Source organism: Carettochelys insculpta, chromosome 1, assembly GCF_033958435.1.
Source record: "Carettochelys insculpta isolate YL-2023 chromosome 1, ASM3395843v1, whole genome shotgun sequence".
In the NCBI taxonomy this organism is placed as follows: domain Eukaryota; kingdom Metazoa; phylum Chordata; order Testudines; family Carettochelyidae; genus Carettochelys; species Carettochelys insculpta.
In genome coordinates, this window is record NC_134137.1 from 353,528,160 (window position 1) to 353,551,140 (window position 22,981).

The window sequence follows — 22,981 nt, forward strand, 5'->3', positions numbered from 1 at the left end:
AATGAAGTTTGTGTTTTAAATTGCAATGCACTGCTGAATTGAGCTCTCTTTAAAGGAATCTGCATCAGAAATAGCATTTACAAGCTTTCTGGCAGATCTTTCAGATGCAGTAAGCAGTCGTAAAGCTCCATTATTTGACATCTTTCACTAAGTGATGGACCTGTCCTGAGGAATTGTGTGGACCACAGTTGATGTTGTTGATGCTAGGATAGAATCTACCCTGCCCTACCTAAATGGCCCTTCATCTTCATCTTCAGTTTTTGGATTTTTTTCTAAACATGAGAAAACGATCAGTTGTTTTTACAAAAAGTAGAAATGTTAATAAAACTGGATATTTTATGGGTAAATATTGAGGTTTGTGTTGGAGGTGGGAGAAAAGAGGAAAAAAGCTATACATAGAAAAAACTGAGTATTGAAAATAAAAAGCCGTTTAATGCTTTGGTTTATTTCACATTACCAAGATGTATACATACGTGTGTGTATGTATCTCTTCCAGTACACTTACTTTAATGGACACACTCACATTTGTACTCAGACATGGCTATGTCAATAATAAATTAGACTATGTAATGTAATGTATTGGTTTGTCTTAACATAGTATTTTCATATACTTGAGCAGTCCTAATTTGGGTGAGAATTGATAAAAAGAAATAGTAGCTTTTGTAAAATCTGTGAATGTTTTCAGTAAAAATCAATAAAAGGGAAATGGAAGGGCCTCCTTACCGAACACTGATGGATTTCATGAAGATTCCCAGCTAGTCAATGGAGATTGCTACTTTGGAAACCTTGGTTCCCCCCTCTCTAATTCTGAAAAAGTAGAATCTGCTAATACAGGTTGAACCTCTAATGTCTGTTACTCTTTGGTCCAGCATCATCCATCGACCATGGATGTTGCTGGACCAGAGAGCCATGGAGTCCTGAGAGTTGGGGGCTGGGAGAGGGGGGACAGCAGTGTCCAGCCACAACACCTAGCCCCCAGTGCAGTGTGCCCCTTCCCTAGCTCAAGCTGCAGGCCACAGCTCTCTGGCTCTGCCGCAATCTGCTGCTCTCTGTCCCTGGCTGCAGTATACTACTCTCCAGCCCTGGCGGCCCTAGGGAGCTGCCTCCTGCAGCGTGACTGGAGAGCAGTGAGCCACAGCCAGGGCTGGGGAGCAGTGGCTCAGGGTGGGGCCAGGAAGCAACAGCCAGGGCCAGGAAATGGCAAGTGACTGAGAGAGGAGCCTGGGAATAGGGCCAGAGGCCAGCATGGCATTGACCGCCTCTGGTCTGGGACCACTCAAGTCCCAAAGATGCTGGACCAGGGATGTGGAACCTGTAGAGTCTACAGAGAGCCAAGTTGTTACATCATGAGCACCTGCAGAACTCATAAAAACAACAAGAAGTCCTGTGGCATCTTATAGACTAACATATTTTGGAGCATAAACTTTCATGGGCAAAGACAGGCTCCATCAGATGCAGTGTCCATGTACGTGCAATGCATCTGACAAAGCGGGTCTTTGCCCACAAAAGCTTATGCTCCAAAGTATCTGTTAGTCTATAAGGTGCTACAGGACTTCTCGTTGTTTTTGCAGATATGGACTAACACAGCTACCTCTCTGATGCAGAACTCGTGCTTCCTGAGATGGGAAGGACTTATAAGTATTTCATTTTGTCAGTCTTTTCACAGTGTGGGACTGTTCCTTACCACATGTTCTTGAGGGCTTTGTTCAGTGCTATGTTTATTTCCAAGAACTATTAGCGAGGGGTGCTGCTTCTTGTATTCTGATTGTCAGAATGATATGTTCTGTCCACAGCTTTTATAAAAGATTATAGAACTAGGTCTTTGCCAGCTGTGATTCTGATAGCATACCATCAACACTGCCCTTGCAGAGAATATTATGTATTTCTTGTTTTTACAAATATTATACTAGTCATCCTACAGCATCTTTTATTTCTTTTTAATTAATTCTTAACGCATAACTTCTAATACTTATATATATTTTTTAACTTTCCCACAGATATGCACTTATATGGCCATTATCCAGCTCATGACGATTTCTATCTAGTAGTGTGCAATATCTGCAATCAGGTAGTCAAGCCACAGGTTTTCCAGTCGCACTGCGGTAAGTGAAAATTTTCATTCCTGGATTACAGTGCCAGATCAGTGTACAGTTCTCATAAGAAACACTGCATATAATCATGGCAGAGGCATTGTGCAAAGGTAAACCTCTTGTCGTTATGTATGCTTTCAGTACACAGCATCACAAATGCCTGAAAACAGGTCTGAGCTTCTTGTAGGGAAAATTTAAAAAAAAATTGTCCCAGAAGGTAGACTTCTCAAATTGAACCTGTTATAACAAATTGGATACGACTGATAACTAGATGCTAAATAGACTAAAACTATTATGACGCAACCTTGAAATGGTCTCTGTCAAACGTTGAGCAGTTGGGTCTCTTAAGCCATGTCTACATGGCAGAGCTATCCCAAAACAGTTATTCCACGTCTTTGAAATGCGCCCATTATTTCAAAATATTTTTCAAAATAATGGGCATGCTATTTTGGCATCCCTGTACTTCTCCTTGCAGGAGGAGTAAGATGTGCTTTGAAATAGCGCATTATTTTGACATTTGGCGCTGTTTAGACAGAGCCAAATGTCAAAGTAGCCTATTTTGAAATAAATTTGAAATAAGATGCGCAATTTATGTAGTGTGAATTGCATATTTTAATTTGAATTTAGGGTGCCGTTTAGACGTAGCCTTTAGGAATTACTTTAGAGAAAAAACTATTAACCATAAAACAGAAGGTAAGATCTTAAGAGTTTGTATTGAGAGAGTTTGAAATGAAAGCTTTTCAGTTGGAAGTCACACGTATACAGCAAAAGTTTTAATAATTCTCAGAGTTGTAGAAAGGTGCAATTTTTTCGAAATTAGCCTGCCAATGGCAAGGTTAGAAAACGTACCCTTATTCTGATATCTGAGGGCTGGGAAAAGAAAGAGCTCATTCTGTTTGAAAAGCATTTTTGTATTTCACATTAGCAAGCTGCTTTGGGGCATTTCTTGCAAATCTTCATCTTGAGTTCTAGTCTCATAGTTTTATTTATCCAGTGTTCTGATCTGTACAAATAAAAGGGAATAGCAGGGATTAGCCAGGACACTCAGCAGATGAGCTTTCATGAAAGATTCGTACATTTTTCTCTGAAAATTTCAACTTAATCAGGTTAGTGTTTGAGAGAGGATTGCAGAACAATGCAAAGTGGCTAATAGTGAAGGAGGGATTGGCGAAAATGTATCAGAAAGCAAAACAAGGTAACCTAGCTGGATTTTACTTTTTTCTTTTGCAAACAAAGTTCATAGATCCTGTGTATTGTTCGTTCTTGGATGCAGGAAGCGATTCAGTAAGTGGAACTCTGCAGCAGAACTGCAGAACAGGAAATGTAAAAAGCAGTAAGTCCACTTTGGAGGAGCGCTTACTAGAATTTAACTACAGAAATCCATCTGTGTAAGACCAACAGGAAGCAATTGAAGTCACATTACAGGCAGTTAGGTGCCACAGATCAGGATGGTAGGCTCGTACCAAAACAGTTGTGTAACAAAGCATAGTACAAGCAACGAAGGGTCCTGTGGCACTTTATAGACTAACAGAAAAGTTTTGAGCATGAGCTTTCGTGAGTACAGACTCGCTTCATCAGGTGCTGGTATTTCCATGACCACATCTGATGAAGTGAGTCTGTGCTCACGAAAGCTCATGCTCAAAACTTTTCTGTTAGTCTATAAGGTGCCACAGGACCGTTTGTTGCTGTTACAGATCCAGACTAACACAGCTACCCCTCCGATACAAAGCATAGTATGCGAATGTTGCATTGAGTATCTTGTGAAAAGGACAAGATCTGAAACCATGAGATTCCTGGGTCTCCAGTACCAACATCCTAAAAATTCAATACCTGGGTAAGCGAATTATTTTCAGCGACCCAATTGCAGTATTGTTAACTAGCAATTTTTCTTGAGCAAAAATACATGCTCCCTACCTCATTGCCTCCAGCCTATGTTATATAGCCACTGATTAAATGGATACATTAACTGTAAGCACTTCATCAGTGTATTAATAAACGCCTGATGCAGGCAAACAATTGTGTGTGCTGGAGAACTGCTACCCAAGAATAATGAAAAATTACTAGGGGACCATATCTCCCTGTCCCAAAGCCCCGGGGAAGCTGCAGCCGCCAACACTCCCTAGAGCCCTGGGGGAGCCACAGCTGCCGTTGATCCCCCAGAGCCCTGGGCAAGCAGCAGCTGCCTGCAATCCTCTGGAGTCCTGGGGAAGCCACAGTTGCCGTCTTTCCCCCAGGGAAGCAGCAGCCCCCATCAATCCCTGGGAGTCCCGGGAAGCAGCAGCTACTGACAATCCGCTGGAGTCCTGGGGAAGTGGCAGCTACCCATGCTTCCCCTGCTTCCCAGGCACTCAGGGAAGTGACTCCCACCAGTAGCTGGTGGAAGAGGGAGGCGGGGACACAGCCCAAATACAGGATGATGAGTCCCTTTTAAAAAAATAAGTTGGGAAATCTTTTTGGCATCCCAAATATGGGACCGTCCCGCCCAGTATGGGATGGATGGTCACCCTAAAAATTACTTGCTCTGGCATGCTGTGCTTTAGCCATGACATGTTGGCCTGGAGTAAATATGAAAGATGGTCCTCTTTCTGTGAAGTGTGACATGCATGATCCCTGTTAATCATAAACAAACCCCAGGATCAATAATAATTTCTCCATCTGATCACTGAAGTTTCAACAGAATTATGCATGCAGCAGTTTCTGAAAGGAACTTAATATAAATAGCTTAAATCTCATCTCATCTGTCACTAGCATTAGCCTGCATGTTGGAGACAACAGACACAGATTAAGAAGATTTTTTTGCTAAGCAAGAAGTAGCATTCTCTCTTTTCCCTATTAAGATCTGAGTGACGTACGTGGGGAAATGCTATGTGTTCTTTCCAACATGGGTGCATCAAACTGTATGGGAAAATGTCAGAGATTGAACAAGGGAGGACTCTAATAGTAACTAAAGTACTTTCAGATCAAAAACTACTTTAAAATTCTTGAAATTAGTACAGGGGATATTTAAGTATACCATATTATCCGTGCAGAAAGCATGTATGAACCTCAGCATAAAAGAAAACATTTATCATTGCATGGCAATATGCACAGGTTTTTATTTATGCCTGAGAGTATCTATCTTATGGAAATACAGCACATTGAGTTCATTAATAAGGGATGTAAACTATTGCAGGCAATTGTAAATGGAAATTAGCAGAGCCAAGAGGGAATTTGAACAGATACTGGTAGGCAAACCACAAGGAACTATTTAAATATACCAGAAGCAGGAAATCTACAAGAAGGTCAGTAAATGTCCTGGATTACCATGGAGTAAAAGAGAATCCAGGGAAAGTTAGGGACAGTGCAGAGAACCTACTTTGTTGTTGTCTCTGCAGTCACTGCAGGGGAATTTTGAATGGTGTCTGCCCAGGCCTATTCTTTGTAGATAAAGATGAGTCAGTGTAAGAAACTGAACCGACAAAAGATGCTTGGGCCAGATGTTTCGTGTTCAAGAATTCTGAAGAAATTGAAGATTGAACTGGCTGAGCTGCTAACAAAAATTATATATAATTATAATCAAGTATGATAACAGAGGACAGAGTTATCTAATCTTTCTTTTAAGAAGGTGATAGGCGGCATGGTGCTTGAAAGTACAGACTTTGAACCTATTATCTAACAGTAGTAGGTAAATTAATTGAAATAACCATTAAAAAGAATTATAAAACTTCTTGCATGAATAAGTGAACAAAAAGCAACAAAGCTTTATATAAAGGAGTTTTCCACCAATTCTTTTTGAATGATTTAAGGCCAACAACAAGATGATTGACAAAGTGAGGATGGTCTTGTGGTTAAGGCACAAGATTGGCACTCATGCTATTTTATTCACTTCCCTGCTTCTGAGGTCTCTGTGGACAAGTCACTTAAAAAGACTGTCATCCGTAGAGCAGCCCTGTGATGCACTGACATATTATCCTGACTTTACAGATTGGTAACTGAGGCAAAGTTTAATATTTGGAGGTGGTCTGATAGTATCTCTCTAGATTCTCATTCTTTCCTAATCTGTTGATTTTTAGAAAATTAAATTTAGTCCCTGACAAGATGCCCCAAGATTTCCTAATACCAGTATTTACTTTGTTAATCATTGGGACAATGATGTGAAGTTGGCAGAATTTGCAGATGACACGATTAGTTAGATAAGCCAACTAAAGGATGAGGAATTCCAAAGAGACCTGAAGCTAGGCAAACAAACAGCATAAAGGCACATGAAATTCACTGTAGATAAGTGCAAAAATGATGCACATTGAAAGGGGTAATTTGCACTCATAGTGCACATTGGATTCTAATTAAATTAGTGCTTCTGCTGAGTGCTGTGTGTCACTATGCATCGCTCAATAAAAAAATTCTTCTCCGGGTGCAGCAGTGATTTAAAAAGCAACACAATTAATCTCTGTTATAAAAAACAGTGAGACTATAGAAATATTATATCATTATCTAACTTGACAACATGTCCTCACATAGAATACTATACTCAGTTCTGTACACCTACATTTCAGGAATGATATAAATGAAATATTGTGGAACGTTCCTACACAAAGGCAACAGATACACAGCTCAATGTGAAGATTTGCATGGGAGAAGACACTAAAAATGTTAGGATTAGTTTGTTTACAGAGGAAGCACATAAAAAATGTGGTGGGTTAGAAATATGTCTAGTTGGTGGCATGGAGAGGCAGTAAGAAAATTAAGAACAAATTTAAAACTTATAAAAGAACTCTTTCCCACAAGGCATACTAAACATGTGGCACTCATTGCCACAGGGTGTTATTTAGGCCAGGAGTTTAGGTACAATTCACAAAAGAGTTGGACATGTACTAGGTATGCATTTACACTAACTAGGATTAAATTGAATATAAAATCTCATGTGATTAGATGTGACGTCTACTAATTATTTGGGGCTAGGAAGAGTCTTTTCTGAAGGGCATTTTAAAGCAAAATTGTCCATTATATGGGGGTTTACACTTTCTGCTGAAGTATCTGATACTGGCTACTGTCAAACAGGAAATTGAAATAGATGGACCATTGGTCTTTTCTTGTGTGGTAAATATTTACCCGTTTTAATCATTACTTTATTTTGAGTTCTGGAAAGCCTTGGAACTAATTTGCTGAATCAGGTTTGTTCAATTGCAGTATGTAGCAGTGTCTGCTGTGTTCTACTCTGTGAATTCCAACGCTGAACACCTCATGAGGATACTTTATGCTGTTCATTTGAGTTTGAAACATAGGGACTTACTTGAGCTACAGCGGTAAAGGTGTGAAGGAGACAGAGAAAGGGAGAAACAGACTACCACAGAGGCCACTGCTATTTTCTCATTTCAGTATGCAGGGAAGATAAGCCAGCAGAGTGTTGGTGTCTAATTTTTGCCTTTTTTATCCTTACTCCTCCTCCACACTAACTGATGGACATCTGTGTAATTTAAATCCTGAATAGGTGTTTTCCATCACTAATTTTCTCATCTGTGGATTCATTTGAGCATTTATTTTTAATTGTACTTTTAGATTGTCATATGACCACCTGGAAACACCCCATCCTTTTCACTTGGTGGAAAAACTCACCTTAAATATATTCTCTTTTGCATTTTTATTTAAAAATCTTAATTGTTCTTAAATGTTGGTAACTATAAATTTGTTTTCAAATATTATTTAAAGGCATTACTATAATGTTAAATTCAGAGAGTGAAAAGGGAAGGTCAATTATAGTTAAGGTGTTTAATTTTCTCTGGTATTTCTGGATTTCTTTGAGTCTCTGTTACAGCTTATCTGTGTTCTTTTTGCCACTTACTATAAGATTTGCCTTCTGTTACTGACACAGAAACTGTGTCTAGGTTGGGATTCTCACCAGGCTTCTTCTTGGTGGGTGTTTGTTCTATTTTCCCTCTTCACTATAATTTTAAATATTAAATATCAGGGGAACTCATAGTTGCAGGGGTTAAAGATTTCACCAGACCGTGATGTGGTTAGACATAAGACATATGGAGAGGAAAGTATCTCTGAATGAAAGAATGTGTGTGAAGCTAAAAGATAACTGAAACAATAATAGATTTGGCTTTTATTGAGAAATGCGTAATAGCTTCATAACTGAAATATATTTTTGCTTAGTTTGCTCTTCAGTTTCAGTAGTCCATAGACTGAGGCGCGTGCTTGTTTTGCTCTGAATCCGTTTCCAAGTGGCAACCTATCAGTCAGAATCTGACATCAATCCAAGGATTGAACCTGGTGTCTGTTTGTGAATACTGGTGTCCTGAATATTGAGTGTGTTATGCTACTGCACTGAGTTATCCAGCTTTAGATATTTAAAATGATTTAATCTGTTTACATAATACCCATGAATAATCTGGTATTGCAAACACATAGTGTGACTGCTTCTGCCCAGTTTCACCTGACATGTCTGCCTACTGGTGAGGCTGATAATGTAGTTCCATGCACATTGCCATATGGAAGAGAGAAGTTCGAGACTGATCTCTAGGGTCTTACATGCTCACTTGGGGACTACAGAGTGCTCCCTGTGGTCCGGGAGAGTGGGGAGAGAGTGTATCATGTTCTCAATACACTCTCCTGTTTTTGTAGATGATTTTAAAAAGCTAGTAATCCAGAGTGTGACAGGTTTGTCCACATATCTTCCATTTATAGGAATCCTGTTCATTTGCCCCATATTAAATAAGATTTGATTCTTGTAGTTCTCCACTAGATGTCTTTCTCTCCTCTCCCCCTTGGAAAATACCTTTTGGTATTCCCGTGTTATGTTGCCTGTTCGTTACAGTGCTCTGCCAGTTTTAAGTATTAGAAAATGGGGATTGTACTAGAAAACTAAAGAAAAATAGATGTATTTAAAATAATGAAATGATGACCATAGCAATAACAGCCCTTTATATTAGTCTTTTGATTTTAAATAAAAGTCTCTTGTGACAGATGGCAGTGGAGCCATGAATAACAAGCAGAATATATTTATAAAAAGAGGAGGACTTGTCAGACCAATTTTATTGTTTTTTATTATAAAGCGAGCTTAGTGTATGAAGGGAAAGTGATAGATGTAAAATTTCTGGAATTTAGTAAATCATATGATATGTCTCCAAATCTCATATTCAGAACTGACTGAATTAATTTAATAGGGTTATAAATGGTGAAGTATCATATCTGAGGATATGTGGAGTAAGGAAAGGCTCAGTTTGGATTAGAAATGGTCTAGAACAGGGTTAGCACCTTTTCCGAGTCAGAACACAGAAATCTTTTTGATTTCTATGCACAGTTAAAGTGCCAATGATACTTTTTAAAGTCACTAATAGTCCTACTTACAACAGCTTCGTTAATAAATTCAGATACAGAGACGTACCATTTAGGTGGTGGTTAGCTGGTCTTTTGTAAGCCACAGGCAGCATGGCTTTGACGTAGCACCTGGTTGCATGGGGGAGAAGGGTTCCCACCTCACATGCCAATGAAAATCGGCTCACATGCCACTCTTGGCACCCACACCAGGGGTTGCTGACTTCTGGTCTAGAAGAAGGAATAGCTAGAAAATTAAGTCTGTAGATGTTATTTCTTTACAGAGGAGTAGTTCCTTCCCTTAAAAGATTTCCATGAATTTTATAGATGTTGAGGGGCAGAGAGGTAAAGTGGCATGCCCAAGGTTGCAGAGGAAGCCTGGTGCATAGCTCCAGACAGGGCAGTTCCCATGCATTTCAATTCTGTGCTGCAACTGCAAGAATGCCCTTTCTCTAAATGGAGGTTGTGAAGACAAAAATAATAAAGGGAACCCAAAGAGATTGGAGAGGTGGGCAGAAAATAAAATGAACCTCAACTTGGCAAAAAAGCAAGCTAATGCATGTGAGAAAAATTAAATTGAAGCACAGATACTCCACGGGAGAAAGAAGTTTAGAAAGCAGTAAAGTAATGAAAGAATTTGGATTATCACTATGGGGGGAAATGAGAGATAAGTTTGTAAAACTTTGTGAAGATGTATACTATGAATACACAGTGAGTTGTTCCATATATCCACATCTCAGGTGTGGCAACCCCTGAAAATATTAAAGCTTTTTAGTAAACTTGGTATCATAAATGTATTGATTCACTGCAGGCTGCTCAAAGTAGAGCAACACAGTGTTTTAGGGAGTTGAGGGAGCCAGTTTGAGAAAATATTGAGTTAAGTATATTTTGCTTGGCTAAGCAGTAAGGGTGGTAGTGATGTATCAGAGACAGGATGAGACATGATGGTGGTGTTTTACTGCAGGTTAGATCTGTAGGGCTGAAGTGGTGTAGCGCTGGTTGTTAAATTGGGGCAGAGGGAAAGTAAAATTTATGGCAGAGACATATTGGACGTATATTGGGCAGCCTTCAAACTCTCTCAGGCAAAGAGTTAATGGGCACAAAACAGACATCAAAACATTCCTTATCCACTAACCAGTTAGTCTACATTTTAATGGAGTGGGCCATTCTGTTAATAACTTAAGAGTTTGCGTCTTATTAAAGAAGACTTTTCAGTCTGCTTTGGAAAGAGAAACTGCTGAACTCTGTTTCATATTCAAATTTGACACATTAACACGTGGTTTGAACTGGGATGCAAACTTTCTGGGACATTATAGGGGCTCTTTTGCATACTTGGCTTAATCTAATTCTCGACTACCCCGCCCCCTGCTCTCTGATTTGCTCAGCTTGATAATTTTTTTCTGATTTGTCAACCTTGATTACCAGGTTGGTTCTCTATGCCTTAAATATTCAGTCTGTTCTGGTATGGCTATGGTCTGAAAAAGTGGGTCTGTCCCACAAAAGCTCACCTAATAAATTATTTTGTTAGTCTTTAAAGTGCTACATGACTGCTTTTTTGTTTTTATGGCACCCCTTTTAATGATTGTAAGAATCTAAATAATATATAAATAATATATAAATACAAATATATTTGTAGACTGTAAACACCACAGATGAACATGAAATGGTGGCATACTTAGGAATTAATAAACTGAAATCAAGAAAGCAAAATGTAGGCAGGCAAACTATCAAGAAAATACTTTCCAACAGTGAGATCAGAGGCTGTGAAGTTGTTTCCAGGGAAGAGATGGAAGTCCCATTTCTTGGGTAATTACAACATTAATAAAACAAAATATTAGTAAAGTGTACAGTAGAGAACAGTTCTCCTTTGGCTGAGATGGACTAAATGACCTAGGGTGTTTTCTCCATTATTTACTTCTGTGGTATGGTTTTATTGCATTGCGCTTCCTAGCTGCAAGGTGATTTTACAATAGACCTCTAATTTGGGGGCAGAGATTCTCGTTATATAAGACTGTAATGACAGGTCAGGGAGATCACACACACCTGATTTGTCACTGTCTGATAATGAAAGCTATGACTGGCATACCTGTTTATCCACAACAGGTGTGTAGGGGATAATATTTCATTTGGTCTCTTTGCTGTAGAAACATAACTTGAAAAATATCTAGGACACCATGCTGTTGTCTAGAATATAAAACTCCCTTTCAAACAATGATGTATGTCCCTAAAAGAGATTGTATTCTTAATGCTTGTAAGATTTAGCTGTTTGGCAGAGTGATGGTGGTAGAGTAGAATTTAATGAACTGTGATTCAAAGGAAGAATAATTAGGTATAAAATGAAGGAATAATAGTTCACTCTTCATACATGAGCTAGAACTATGATTCTCAATTGACTTTTGAGGTACCAGAGCCCCTTCCCCAGACTCCTTGCTGCAGCCCTGGCTCTGCTCCCTGTAAGGGCACTCAAACCCAAGGGTGGGTATGGTGATGTTTCATTATAGTATTTAGGGCTGTTTCTTCTTCTTGTTGGAAGCAACTAGCCCTCTCACCCACCCTCACCCCTTGGCTTGATTGTCAATCGAGCAGAGCTCCAGATATCCAGACCTCATTGTCTTCTGGCTTGCCTCCCATAGAATGCCACTAAGGTGTCACCTGACCAGCTCAGAAGTAATTACCTTGTAAGGGGAGGAACAAGTCAGAAGCAGGAAGATGCTCTCCAGGAGAGACTGTATGGTGGTGTGCTGTGGGGAAACTGAGGTCCAAAACCAACTCCAGGGCAGAGTTGGCCATGATGGGTGCAGGGCAGTGTACGCACTGCAGTGAACTTAAGGGGCAAGCTGCGAGAGAACACAGGTGGCAGCTGCTGTAGGGGCATGCAAGACCAGAGCTGGAGCACAGGATCTAGGAAAAGACCCGAGGAACAGCCTGAATGTGGCCACCAGAAGCCTTCCCAGATGTTCCCCTAGGAGGAACCCACTCATCAGGGCAGCCCCAAACACGGTAGTAGCTTCACATTTTTGTGCATCATTATGGGCACACACAAATTTTCTGCCGAAACCCAGTGCTGTGTGGGGTTTTGGTGCATGCATGACTTGGCATCTCCTGGCCCACTCTCTGGGATGGACGGTCTTGAGATTTCCCTGGATGCTGGCCCTGCCAGAGACAGTGATGGAAGGAAGGAGCCTGCCAGCCAGGCCGTTGGGGAGCTGAATGATCCCACCAGGGTCTGGTTCTCTGCACGGTGTCAGGAGCAAAACCCACCCCATCTGTGGAATGCAGAGGAGCAGTGGGGCTGGGAAAGGAAGGTGAATGGGCACAGCAGGGAGGGGACATTGAGAGGGGAAGTATGGGTGGGCAGCAGAGGTTACACTGGCCGCTTCCAGCCCCAACTCACCAATCACTGCAGCAAGTAGCCAGTGCTGGGCAGAGATGAGATGGAGTGGAGGGGTCCTGCTGGCCAAGAGGAGGCACTGAAGCACTGACGGTGCTGACCAGCAGACGGAGCCACCAGTCCTGCCTGCGGCAACTGTGCCCAGCCCCCAACCTAGCACTCCCAATCCCATCATCAGTTACTGGACACCGCCTCCCCTCTCCCCCCCACACTCACCATTTGGTGGGTAGTCAGATGGCAAGCAAGGGTCCAGACAGCAGCAAGAGCAACCAGTACCAGTGGGAGAGGATGGGAGAGGAGAGAAAGAAAATACAGGACAATTGGCCAATTTAAATTTAAAAAGTTAGGAACACCTGCAGGAGGGCTTATATGTGGGACTGACCCCTTAAAAACAGGACATCTGGTCACCCTATGTCTAACCTGGCTTTTTTTTATATTTTTTTAACTTTATGTATTCTGGGAACTTTGGCATATATTAGGGATGGAGGAGTGGGGGTGCATTTGGCCACTGTTTTTCATTTCATTTACTTTAAATTTGGAACCACAGATGTAATTTCTCCCTATGGGAGAACGACTAAGGTGGTGAAATCTGCTCCTGCTGAGGCATTGGGCTGGAAAGAAGCCCTCCCACCAACAGCTCTTGCCTGTAGTTGGAATGCAGGCGAGATCAGTGGGGTGTTTATTGTCACTATGTCTGCAGTACCCCAGACTGCATGACCCCTTTATCTTTGTTGGCGCCTGTTGAAGCTCTTCCTCACTCTGGCACTTTGGGTGTAGAATGCAGGGGGCTGCATGAGACTTTAAAAATACCTTGCCACAAAAGGCTTTGTGTTAAAACTCTCCAAGATCACAGATCATGGTGCCTTGGACTGGTACCACTGCCACCACCCAACTGCACGACCCATTTGAAATCCCAGGAAAACACACTTCGAATTCCTTTCTGTGAGGCCCCCTCATGCTGTTTGAACCCTCCATCTGGAGAGAGCTTGAGAACTCTAATTTCTCATAGTAGTGTCGATGTGCAGTCTTACGCACTTGCATGCAGAACCTCCCGCCTTGTAGGCCACAGGAATCCAATCGTGGTTTTAAAAGGGTGATTTTTATCAACAAAAAAAGAAAACACTCTTGGTGAAACATTACTTAGTTGCCAGATATTATAGAGCGACTGAAAAAAGGGATTTAAAAACATAAAGAATTGCTACTGAGGGGCTGGGCTTTGAAAGTTGCAAAGTAACAGAGCAGTTACAGCAACGAAGGGTCCTATGACACCTTATAGACTAACAGAAAAGTTTAGAGCATGAGCTTTCGTGAGTTAACTCACTTCTTCAGATGCTCAGCACAAAGAAATCCAACAAACTCAGAAATAAAGAACAGAACAGGATAACGTCTGATTAAACAGTCCCTGTTCCCTCATATCTCTCATTTCAAGGCTTAGTCCTTCCCTTCCTAACTGTTCCTTTCAGGGACTCTGCACTGGCCGCACCATAGGAACAGCAAGGGCTGCTGCTTCCAATTCAAAACCCCACACTCTGTTTCCTTTGGCTTTCCTGTCCTCCTGCCAATCACATCCTGATTCCCTGGCATCCATGGGGACTCTCTAGGACCCACAGTCTACAGTGTGGGGGCAACTGCAAATAGTGAGTGGGCCTCAGCAACCTGTTACCCTTTGAAGCTCCCGTTGTGGTCCCGCAGCCCCTAATCTATCCTCCTCCTCCATGCACCTCTTGTGCACTGGGGCTGCAGAGCCCTGCAGTTATCTGCTCCTCCCCGCTCCCTTTCAGTGCACCAAATACCTGATACATGCTCTGTCCTTGTTCCTCCCCACTGCCAGAGCTGGAGTGCCATGAATAGACTGAGTTTAAAGCATCATAGTTTCAGCTAGTGTTTGATGGCATAACTGTTGCTTTTGGAGAATTAGAAAAGAATCACAGGTAGATAGTGAATTATAAGCAGGGCTGGTGACATCAGCTATTATTAAAGTTACATAACACTCCCCATTATAAGTCCGATTTAAGATAACGTGTATAAGTACAAGTAGTCTAAATTAAAGTTGCACAGATAATCTCAATTTTGGCATTTCCTAGCTTTTGAATGCTTGGCTTTGCAAACTTAATGTTCCTTTAATCGAGTTATAGTTTTACAAAAGTCAGTGCAAGCTTCAATTTTAAGAGCAGAATCCCACTGAAATCTATCTTTACATTGGTTTAAAATTTAATCACCTGCTATGTTTTACGTACACTTTTTTCCAAATAATTGATATCTAAAAAATTTGGGAAACCCTGATATACAGCAATCTGTGGATGACTGATTGTAAAGGCTACTTTAGGTGGGATTTTTAGTTCATGAGGCATTGTTTCACTTGAATTCAATAACCACTTTAGGCATTTGATGCTGGAAAAATCTTACTTTTAAAGCTCACTTTTTGCAGGGAAAGGAGGATGAGTGGTATAAGTTGCAATCTGCATTCTGCAGCATTGTCACAGTGATGTATGACTGTGGGCTAATGGCTTGGGGCATCAATCAACAGACAAGTGAAAACATTTTACGTGGTGTTTTAATTTGACTTAGCTTTGTGTTTTAACTGTGGTCAGATCAATTGTACACTGATATACACCTGCATGTTTGCCAAATTTGGCAGTGGTACCCTAGCATGCTATTGGAATTACTATTGGGCTCAGCTGCTGTTTGCAGAGGCAATTTGAGAGGGAGAAGGGAAAGACGCTATTTTTGTTCTTGGCTAAGGACAATAGAAAATATTAACTCATTGCTGTTCTTTAACAATGTTTATATAACTTCCTAATGCCAAATGCATGTAGTTGGAATGTTGAAAACAGAGTTAATTTTGTGAGACTCTTCAAATGAACAAGAAAGTCATAGTTAGAGATGACTCTGTGAGACGGGAGGAACAAGCCTGGTGCAGAAAAGCAGTGAAAAGTCATTTTTTGTGGTTGATTAGCTAGATTTCTTGAGTTAGAGAGAAGAGTGCACCACATAACTCAGATATGCAGACAGTGTAAAGCTGGAGGAGAGATCACTGATATTTGGCAGATAGTGTTAAAACAACATGATTAGTAAATTATACAACTGAATTATTGGGTGATTTTTAAAGTACTTTTGACCTCATAGATGAGACTAGTCTATTCTTTTTCGAGTGCTTGTTTATATCCGTTCCATTCTAGATATGTGCACACCACATGCAGAGTTATTGTAATTTTTTGCCTTCGCTATATCAGTGGAGTGCTATGCTTATTCACCAGTATATCAGGCACCCCTGGCCCTATGCTCTCTCCGTTCTTTCTTACTACATGTAATGATTGGTTGGAGTGCCTGCCCCTTGCCTTGCAAAAGGATAGTGGTTTTTGCAGGTTGATAGTACTGAGTTAGTGTTTATGTGTTTAGGTTGTCATGTTATGTTATGTTAGAGTCCCAGCAGGGACTTTACCCCAGGATGGGACATTGTCCGATTCCTGGGTTTCAAGCTTTGTTCATCCTGCAGCTGGCGTCTAAAGTGCTTGGGAGAGTCACAGGTAAGCAATAAGTCTCCAATTTGTTAAAATTCTCTGCCCCGAACTCAAGAAGATCAGGACATTGTTTGAAGGATCTCTGCACGGAGGCTGCGCTTCATCCAGCGTCAGAGCTTTCCCACTCTGACGCTGCACCTAGCACCTCAGAGTCAGTGAGGAGCACAGCACTGAGCTCCATCCAGCACTGCTCCTCTTCACTGGCGCCTAAGACGCACCTCAGAGCCAGTCTCCCCAGAACCAAGCGATGAGGGGCGAGGAGCATTGGGAATAGGACCCAGTTTGGGCAGCCGGGCTTACCTGGATTTCTGCACCTGGCTACCGCAGTTGCCACTCCCCCCCGCCCACCTCCCGGATCTGCCTGTGATTCCTGGAAGCAGTAGGAAACCCCTGCATCTAATTGTGCTTTTGACACATGGGACCCTCCAGGAAGCTGAGGACCCAAGAGTCCTTCCAGCAACACTGGCACCACATACAGCACTTCTTATGGCTCAGGTCTCCCAGTCAAAAGGCAAGCCAACCATGGGAGCACCTCAGACAGCAGTGGAACACCATCGGTCCCCAGATTAGGGTGTTCCCCAAGTCTGCAATCCCAGTCTCCAGTCAGGCCAGAGCAGGTGGCTAGCACTAGACTCATGGCCTCCACCACCGTGGCACCGGTTGTCTTCAGCAAAGCATCAGTCTCTATGTATTCAGCACAGACCCTCTCACCAGGTGATCAATCCCTATGGCACAGTTCTGTCAGCACAAAGACACGCCCCCCCACACACACACACTGGTACAGGACTACTCTACTGCCATACTGATTTCTGTGCCACCCACCTTTGCAGTCAAGGCACCTGTTCCCTGCACCTAGGGTCATCTGCCAGTTACAAGCATGTGCATCCCCATCTTGGTCATGGGGAGGGAGCTCATCAGGGTGAGAGTGGGACCTTAGCCCTTCACTACAGCAATAGTGACCATCATGGGTACCAGAAACTGGCTCAGCAGCTGCAGTTTTTGGTAGCAGAGCCAGTCGTCAGCCCAGTGGCCCTGTTGGAGTGTGTGGGGCATGCCAGTGTGAGGCTGATGCCCTTCTCACGTTTTCTCCCTGACTGCTCCCCACAAATTCAACCCTGGACTCAGTGCACAGGACAGATTCTGATTCTGAGGTAGAGGAGCAGGCACCCACCCCAAAGGAGCTCTCCTCTGCAGGGGATAATGACCCAGGCCCTCCCCCTGTGGCACTAGGCATGTCTTCATTGCCTGACAAGGCAGTAGAGAGGCCCTCACTACTTCAGAGGGTAGCATCCATCTTGGGCTTTGAGGTGGATGAGCTGGTGGAATGGCTGGACAACTCTTTGATATTTTATCCCTGGAAGCCCCATTATGTGGCACTGCTTGTCCATGATAGGTATGAAAAATAGCAAAAGCCTTGTGTCAGACTCCTCCTTCTGTTCTTCCTGCCTCCAAATGGGCAGAAAAGAAATATTTGGTCCAAGCTAAGTGTTTTGAATATTTGTGTAGCCATCTGTCCCCAGGGTTGCTATATGTGTTGGCAGCCAGTGAGAGGGATAGGCAAAGGCAGGTAAGTTCCACAGCAAAGAACAAAGATGCTAGGTCCTGCTGGGGCATAAAGTTTATTTGACCTCTAGCCTTTGGTTTCAAATACTGAACCATCAAGCCTTGTCAGGGAGATACAATTTTAATCTGTGGAACTCGCTTAAAAAGTTTAAAGACTCCTTGCTTCCAGACGTGAGCCAGGAGTTCACTACCATTCTGAAAGTGGTGAGAGGCTCTCTCCGGAAGGCCTGAGACATGGCTGATTCAGTGACCAGGATCATTGCCTTAGTTGTAGTAATGAGGCACAGTCTATCCCAGGAAATGAAGTCCTCTATCCAGGACCTTCCATACATAAGAACGGCCATTCTGGGTCAGACCAAAGGTCCATCCAGTCCAGTAGCCTGTCTGCTGACAGTGGCCAGTGCCAGGTGCCCCAAAGGGGGTGGACCGAAGACAACGATCAACTGATTTGTCTCCTGCGATCCATCTCCAGCCTCTGACAATCAGAGGCCAGGGACACCATTCCTACCCCTGAGTAATAGCCTTTTATGGATCTAACCTCCATGAATTTATCTAGCTCTTTATTAAATTCTGTTATAGCCATAGCCTTCACAGTCTCCTCTGGCAAGGAGTTCCACAGGTTAACTATGCACTGAGCGAAGAAGAACTTTTTTTATTAGTTTTAAACCTGCTATCCATTCATTTCATTTGGTGTCCTCTAGTTCTTGTATTATGGGCACAAGTAAATAACTTCTTATTCACCCTCTCCACACCATTCATAATTTTATATACCTTTATCATGTCCCCCCATTCGAGAGTAATGGGCTCTTTTTGGAGCACCTTTTGGAGCCCAGCAGGCTCAAGACAATTCTGGCTTCAACAGATCTCTATTTGGAGCTGTGCCGTTGTTAATTCGAAGCCTACCTCCGTTCATGCTGCTTGTGAGTGGAATTGGTGTGAGCAAGCACTTGAAAAAACAGTTACCTAATTCTCATAACTATTGTTCTTTGAGATATGTTGTCCATTCCATTACTTGCCCTACCTGTAGGAGTTGCCAGCAAGAAGAAATTGAGCGGACTTAGGGCCAACAGCACTTCACTTGTCAGAGCATGAGCATGGCATTCCAGAACATGCCTAAGTTAGCCCTGAGGATACCACTAAGGGAAAGTTAACACTACAAAATAAGGTCAAATTTATCAAAATTGAATCTGTAACATAGGATTTTATAAAGTCGAAGTTGTCTGCACATGCCCACAAAGTCATCTTAGTGCATCCCAACTAATCACCAAAGTTCGACTGTTTCAGCAGGGCGTTGTGGGAACCTATTCCACCGTTCCCTGAGCCCCACTGCATTCGGGGTTTTTTTGCTGCTGCCTTATCATCAAAAATTCCCCACAAGTGGTTGTGGGATCATGATGTCATCTTGCCACACTGCATTGCCCTCAAAACAAATGGCCATTTTTCAGAAGTCTCTTTCCCCGATGAGATATTGTTTGAGTTGTCTGCATTATGGACCTTTTAATCAAATGTGCCCTCAAACCACCTCCCAACATCTTCTCAGACTGCATTGCCCTCATTCCCCTCCCTTTGAATCCAAATAGCCAATTTTCAGAAGGAAATTAGGAAAAGTGTGGAATCCTAGAGGGCATTGGTGTCCAGTGGTTAGTATTGCTCAGAAGAAGAGAAGGAAAAGACAGAGTGCCTCACTTTCTAGTGGTTAGTGGTTAGTCTCTCTTCTCCCATTGAAAATCAGTGGTCCCCTGGGGAAAGAAAACCTTTCACTGGGCAGGGCAGGGAGCTGCCAGCCCCACCTCTTGGGGTGTCTGTTCTCTAGTTGTCTGTACCATACTAACAGGAACGTCAGTGGTCCCCTGGGGGAAAGAGCACCTTTAGAATTCTGTACAGGAGCCAAAGGGATTGGTAAAGGTGCTCAGGCGACAGTTATCTATAAGCATTTCAGGAAACTTAGAAATTTTCTTACATTCAGTGGGGCTGGGCAGCAAGTCGGGGAGCTGTCAATCCCACTTATTATGGCGTCTGTTCCACCCCCCCCACCCCCCCACGTGAAATGCAGCAAACAGGACACTGCAGAGACTGTGCGGCTGCCCTGAGCCGCATGCTTTGGGTAGTGGGAGTGGAGGGGGAGGCTCAGCCCACAATGCAGCTTTGGCCAGGGCTGGCTGGCCTGCCCCCTAAAACCTCTGGAGCCCGTGGCTCCAGAGAGTTTCTTGTTAGCATGGTGCAGGCACCAGACTCCCCCCCGACACCCGGTGACAGCCAGCCCCCAAAAATCTTTGCTGCCTGTGGAACCGTCACCATGTGCAAGCCAGGAAATGCTGCTGTCTGGAAGCATGGTCCACATTGCACCACAGGCACATTTTTATTGGGCTGGGGGCTAGCCATGTGGTGTGGTTGGGTGGGGGATTGACCGCCAACTGCATGGTGCCTGTGGGGGAAGGGGGCTGCATACAAATGTGACCTGCAGAAAAGAAGTTTTTCTCAGCCTCTCATACAAGCATGACCCCCAGAGCCTAGCCACCACACGGTGTGGTGGGGCAGGAGGTAGCCTGTCACTGGCAGGGGGTGGGGGGGAAGAATAGCCACATGGTGAGGTGGGAGCTAGACCTCCATCTGCAAGGTGCCCGTGGGAGAGTGGGGCCTCCACGTACAAATGTGTAGTGGTGCAAAAAGTATCTCAGCCTCTCCTGCTATATCCTGTGCACGGAAGACGCCTTCACCCAGCACAGGACATGATGCCCCACATTCTCATGCACTGGACTTGATGACCTCTTGACATTCCTTCTAGTTCTAGTATTTTATGATTCTCTGTCCACAGCTGGAGAAGTCTCTAAATCTCAGGAATTGGGGCGTTCCAGTCTATGCACATTGGTGTATCTCCATCTCCTTCCAAAGCACCTCTAATTTTCCAATTGCCCACAGTGTTCAGACGTTCCACGTTCCAATAGATAGCACATGTTAGTTGTAATTTTCTTTCGGTAGCCAACTTATCGATCCAACCCGATCGTTCGATTGGTATTGCGGACCTTGTTTATCCAGGCTATGTCTGAGCCGGCATCTTTTATCATTTAGTTGTACTGGCACCAGATTTCATGTGTATTGTTGTTTGACAGTCAGCACATTGACACTCAAATGTGTATATTCAGAAGCATGTTGTACAGATGAGAGACATGGGTGATAACGAAAGATTCTAAAAGAAGAATATTGACATTCAAAAGGAGTTGTTATAGAAGGATTCTGAGAATATGATGGATGCAGAAGGTCACCAGTGAGGAATTCTATAGAAAGATACAGCGCATGAGAACCTGCTGCAGAAGGTTATAAAATGGAAGCTGCAACTATTTGGGCATATTTGCAGAATGAAAGATGAACAAAAAATCAAGACCCTGGTATTTGGCATAATGGACGGTTCGAATAGGAGAAGCAGACCCCACAGAGAATGGATAGATGATATATTAGATTGGTGCGGAGCCAGTCTACAGAAACTAAGCCACTCCACACTGGACAGGGAAAGATGGAAGGAAATAGTGAGAGAGGCATCAGACACCAATGAACGCTGAGCCCACGGTTGTTGATGAGTCTATGCACATGAAGTGAGGCTATGTCCACACTAGACATAACAGTCAATGGCTGACATACTATTTTAGCTACACCAGTGTTGTAAAATCGACTTTTCAGCTGTCAACTTCCATGCCTGCCTTCACGCAGTGTTGATGGGAGTGCTCCTTCCATCGACTTTCCTTAATCCTTGGAGCTCATGAGGAGTTACTGGGTCAAGGCTGACCCCAGAAAGCACCGGTTTTTGTGCTTGCACAAAATGGTGCACGAGAAGATTGACCCGGAGTGGGTCGATTTTTCAAAGATAATGTAAATGTAGGCTAACTGGGAGAGGGTAAGGTGTGTGGCAGTGGGCTCAGTAGTTCACACTCTATGCATGCCATAAAGTTCAGATTTTATATATAATATATTTTTTCCCTCTGTCTGCCTCAGTCATGTCTTATCGTTTCTGAGCTACCTTCCAATAAATCCTTTAGGTGTAGCAATCTCAAGGTTACATGCTCCGAGTCCATTAATACTCCAGATGTTCATAATTCTAATACAGCTACAAAACCAAGTCATATGTAAATATGCACAAGTTAAGGTGTTGTATTAATGAATTTAAATCCTTAATTATAAAAGTCTTTTAATTTAGAGGTAAGGTTGGTCAAGTGTATGTCCCACCAAAACAGTTTCTTAGTCTAGAGGATCCCAGCTTGTCTCCATCCCTGACTCTCATGTTCTCTGAGGAGTAGAGCAGCAAATGAGGTAAGTTGGTCTGGCAGTATCCAAAACTGGAATTAGTTGTCAGAACTTGGCAGCTGTCATCTACTCTTGGCATAGATGACTTCATTAATGCTAAATCAGGAGAAATGACTTTAATTGCTGAATTTCAGATATGGCCTGTGTCTCTGATGTTAAAACAAAATATGTAGATATGAAGTTTGTAGTTTAGTGATCTATTTAGAGCAGAATTTCTCTGAGTAGAAGCTATATTACACTTCAGGGTTTTATTTCAAAGTTCTAACATCAAAATAAGTTATTTCTAAAAAGAGCATTCACATTGCAAGAGCATTTCAAAACTGAGCTTTCACACTAGAGAGTCCAGTTTCAAAATAAGAGTAATGATGGCCTCCCTAGAGGCCAATTAAGTCATAATTACCTCTGCTTAGTACACACTGTCAGTTTTGAAATTGAAAGGTGGGGGGTGAAATTGCTCATTTTGGTGGAGTTACTAGTTCGAGTAAAATGCCCTGTTCCAAGATGATAAGCTTTGTGGTGTGGACGCAAAGTTTTTGTTTTTGTTTTTCACCAGCAAAAAAGGTTTTTTTCCTCAATAACACCCACCACCACCATGCAGTGTAGACAAGCCTGAAGAATGTTAAATTGTTAGCTCAGCAAAAGGCACTAAATGTTTTACTAAATAGCTTTTATGTGGGAAAGTAGTGGAGTCACTAAACTACAGCACCATAATAAACTGAGTTCCAATAAAGACAACCGTAAAATATTTCAAGCAGGTAGGGTAGCATAAATGCACAAATAGGTGATAACCATACCAGCTAGGCAGTATCACTGGCATGGGACCA

At 42.6% G+C, this 22,981-nt stretch overlaps 1 protein-coding gene across 4 annotated transcripts in view; it reads left to right on the forward strand.

Annotated features, from left to right (window-relative positions):
• Positions 1-22,981, forward strand: part of ATXN7L1 (ataxin 7 like 1) — a 199,166-nt gene that overhangs the window by 71,851 nt on the left and 104,334 nt on the right. For 3 of the 4 annotated variants that reach the window (XM_074984152.1, XM_074984153.1, XM_074984149.1), the window contains exon 3: positions 1,998-2,102. The exons of the other annotated variant lie outside the window; for it this stretch is intronic. In XM_074984152.1, the coding sequence (XP_074840253.1) occupies positions 1,998-2,102 (105 nt within the window). The remainder of the gene's footprint in view (positions 1-1,997; positions 2,103-22,981) is intronic. 4 annotated transcript variants of the gene reach the window in all.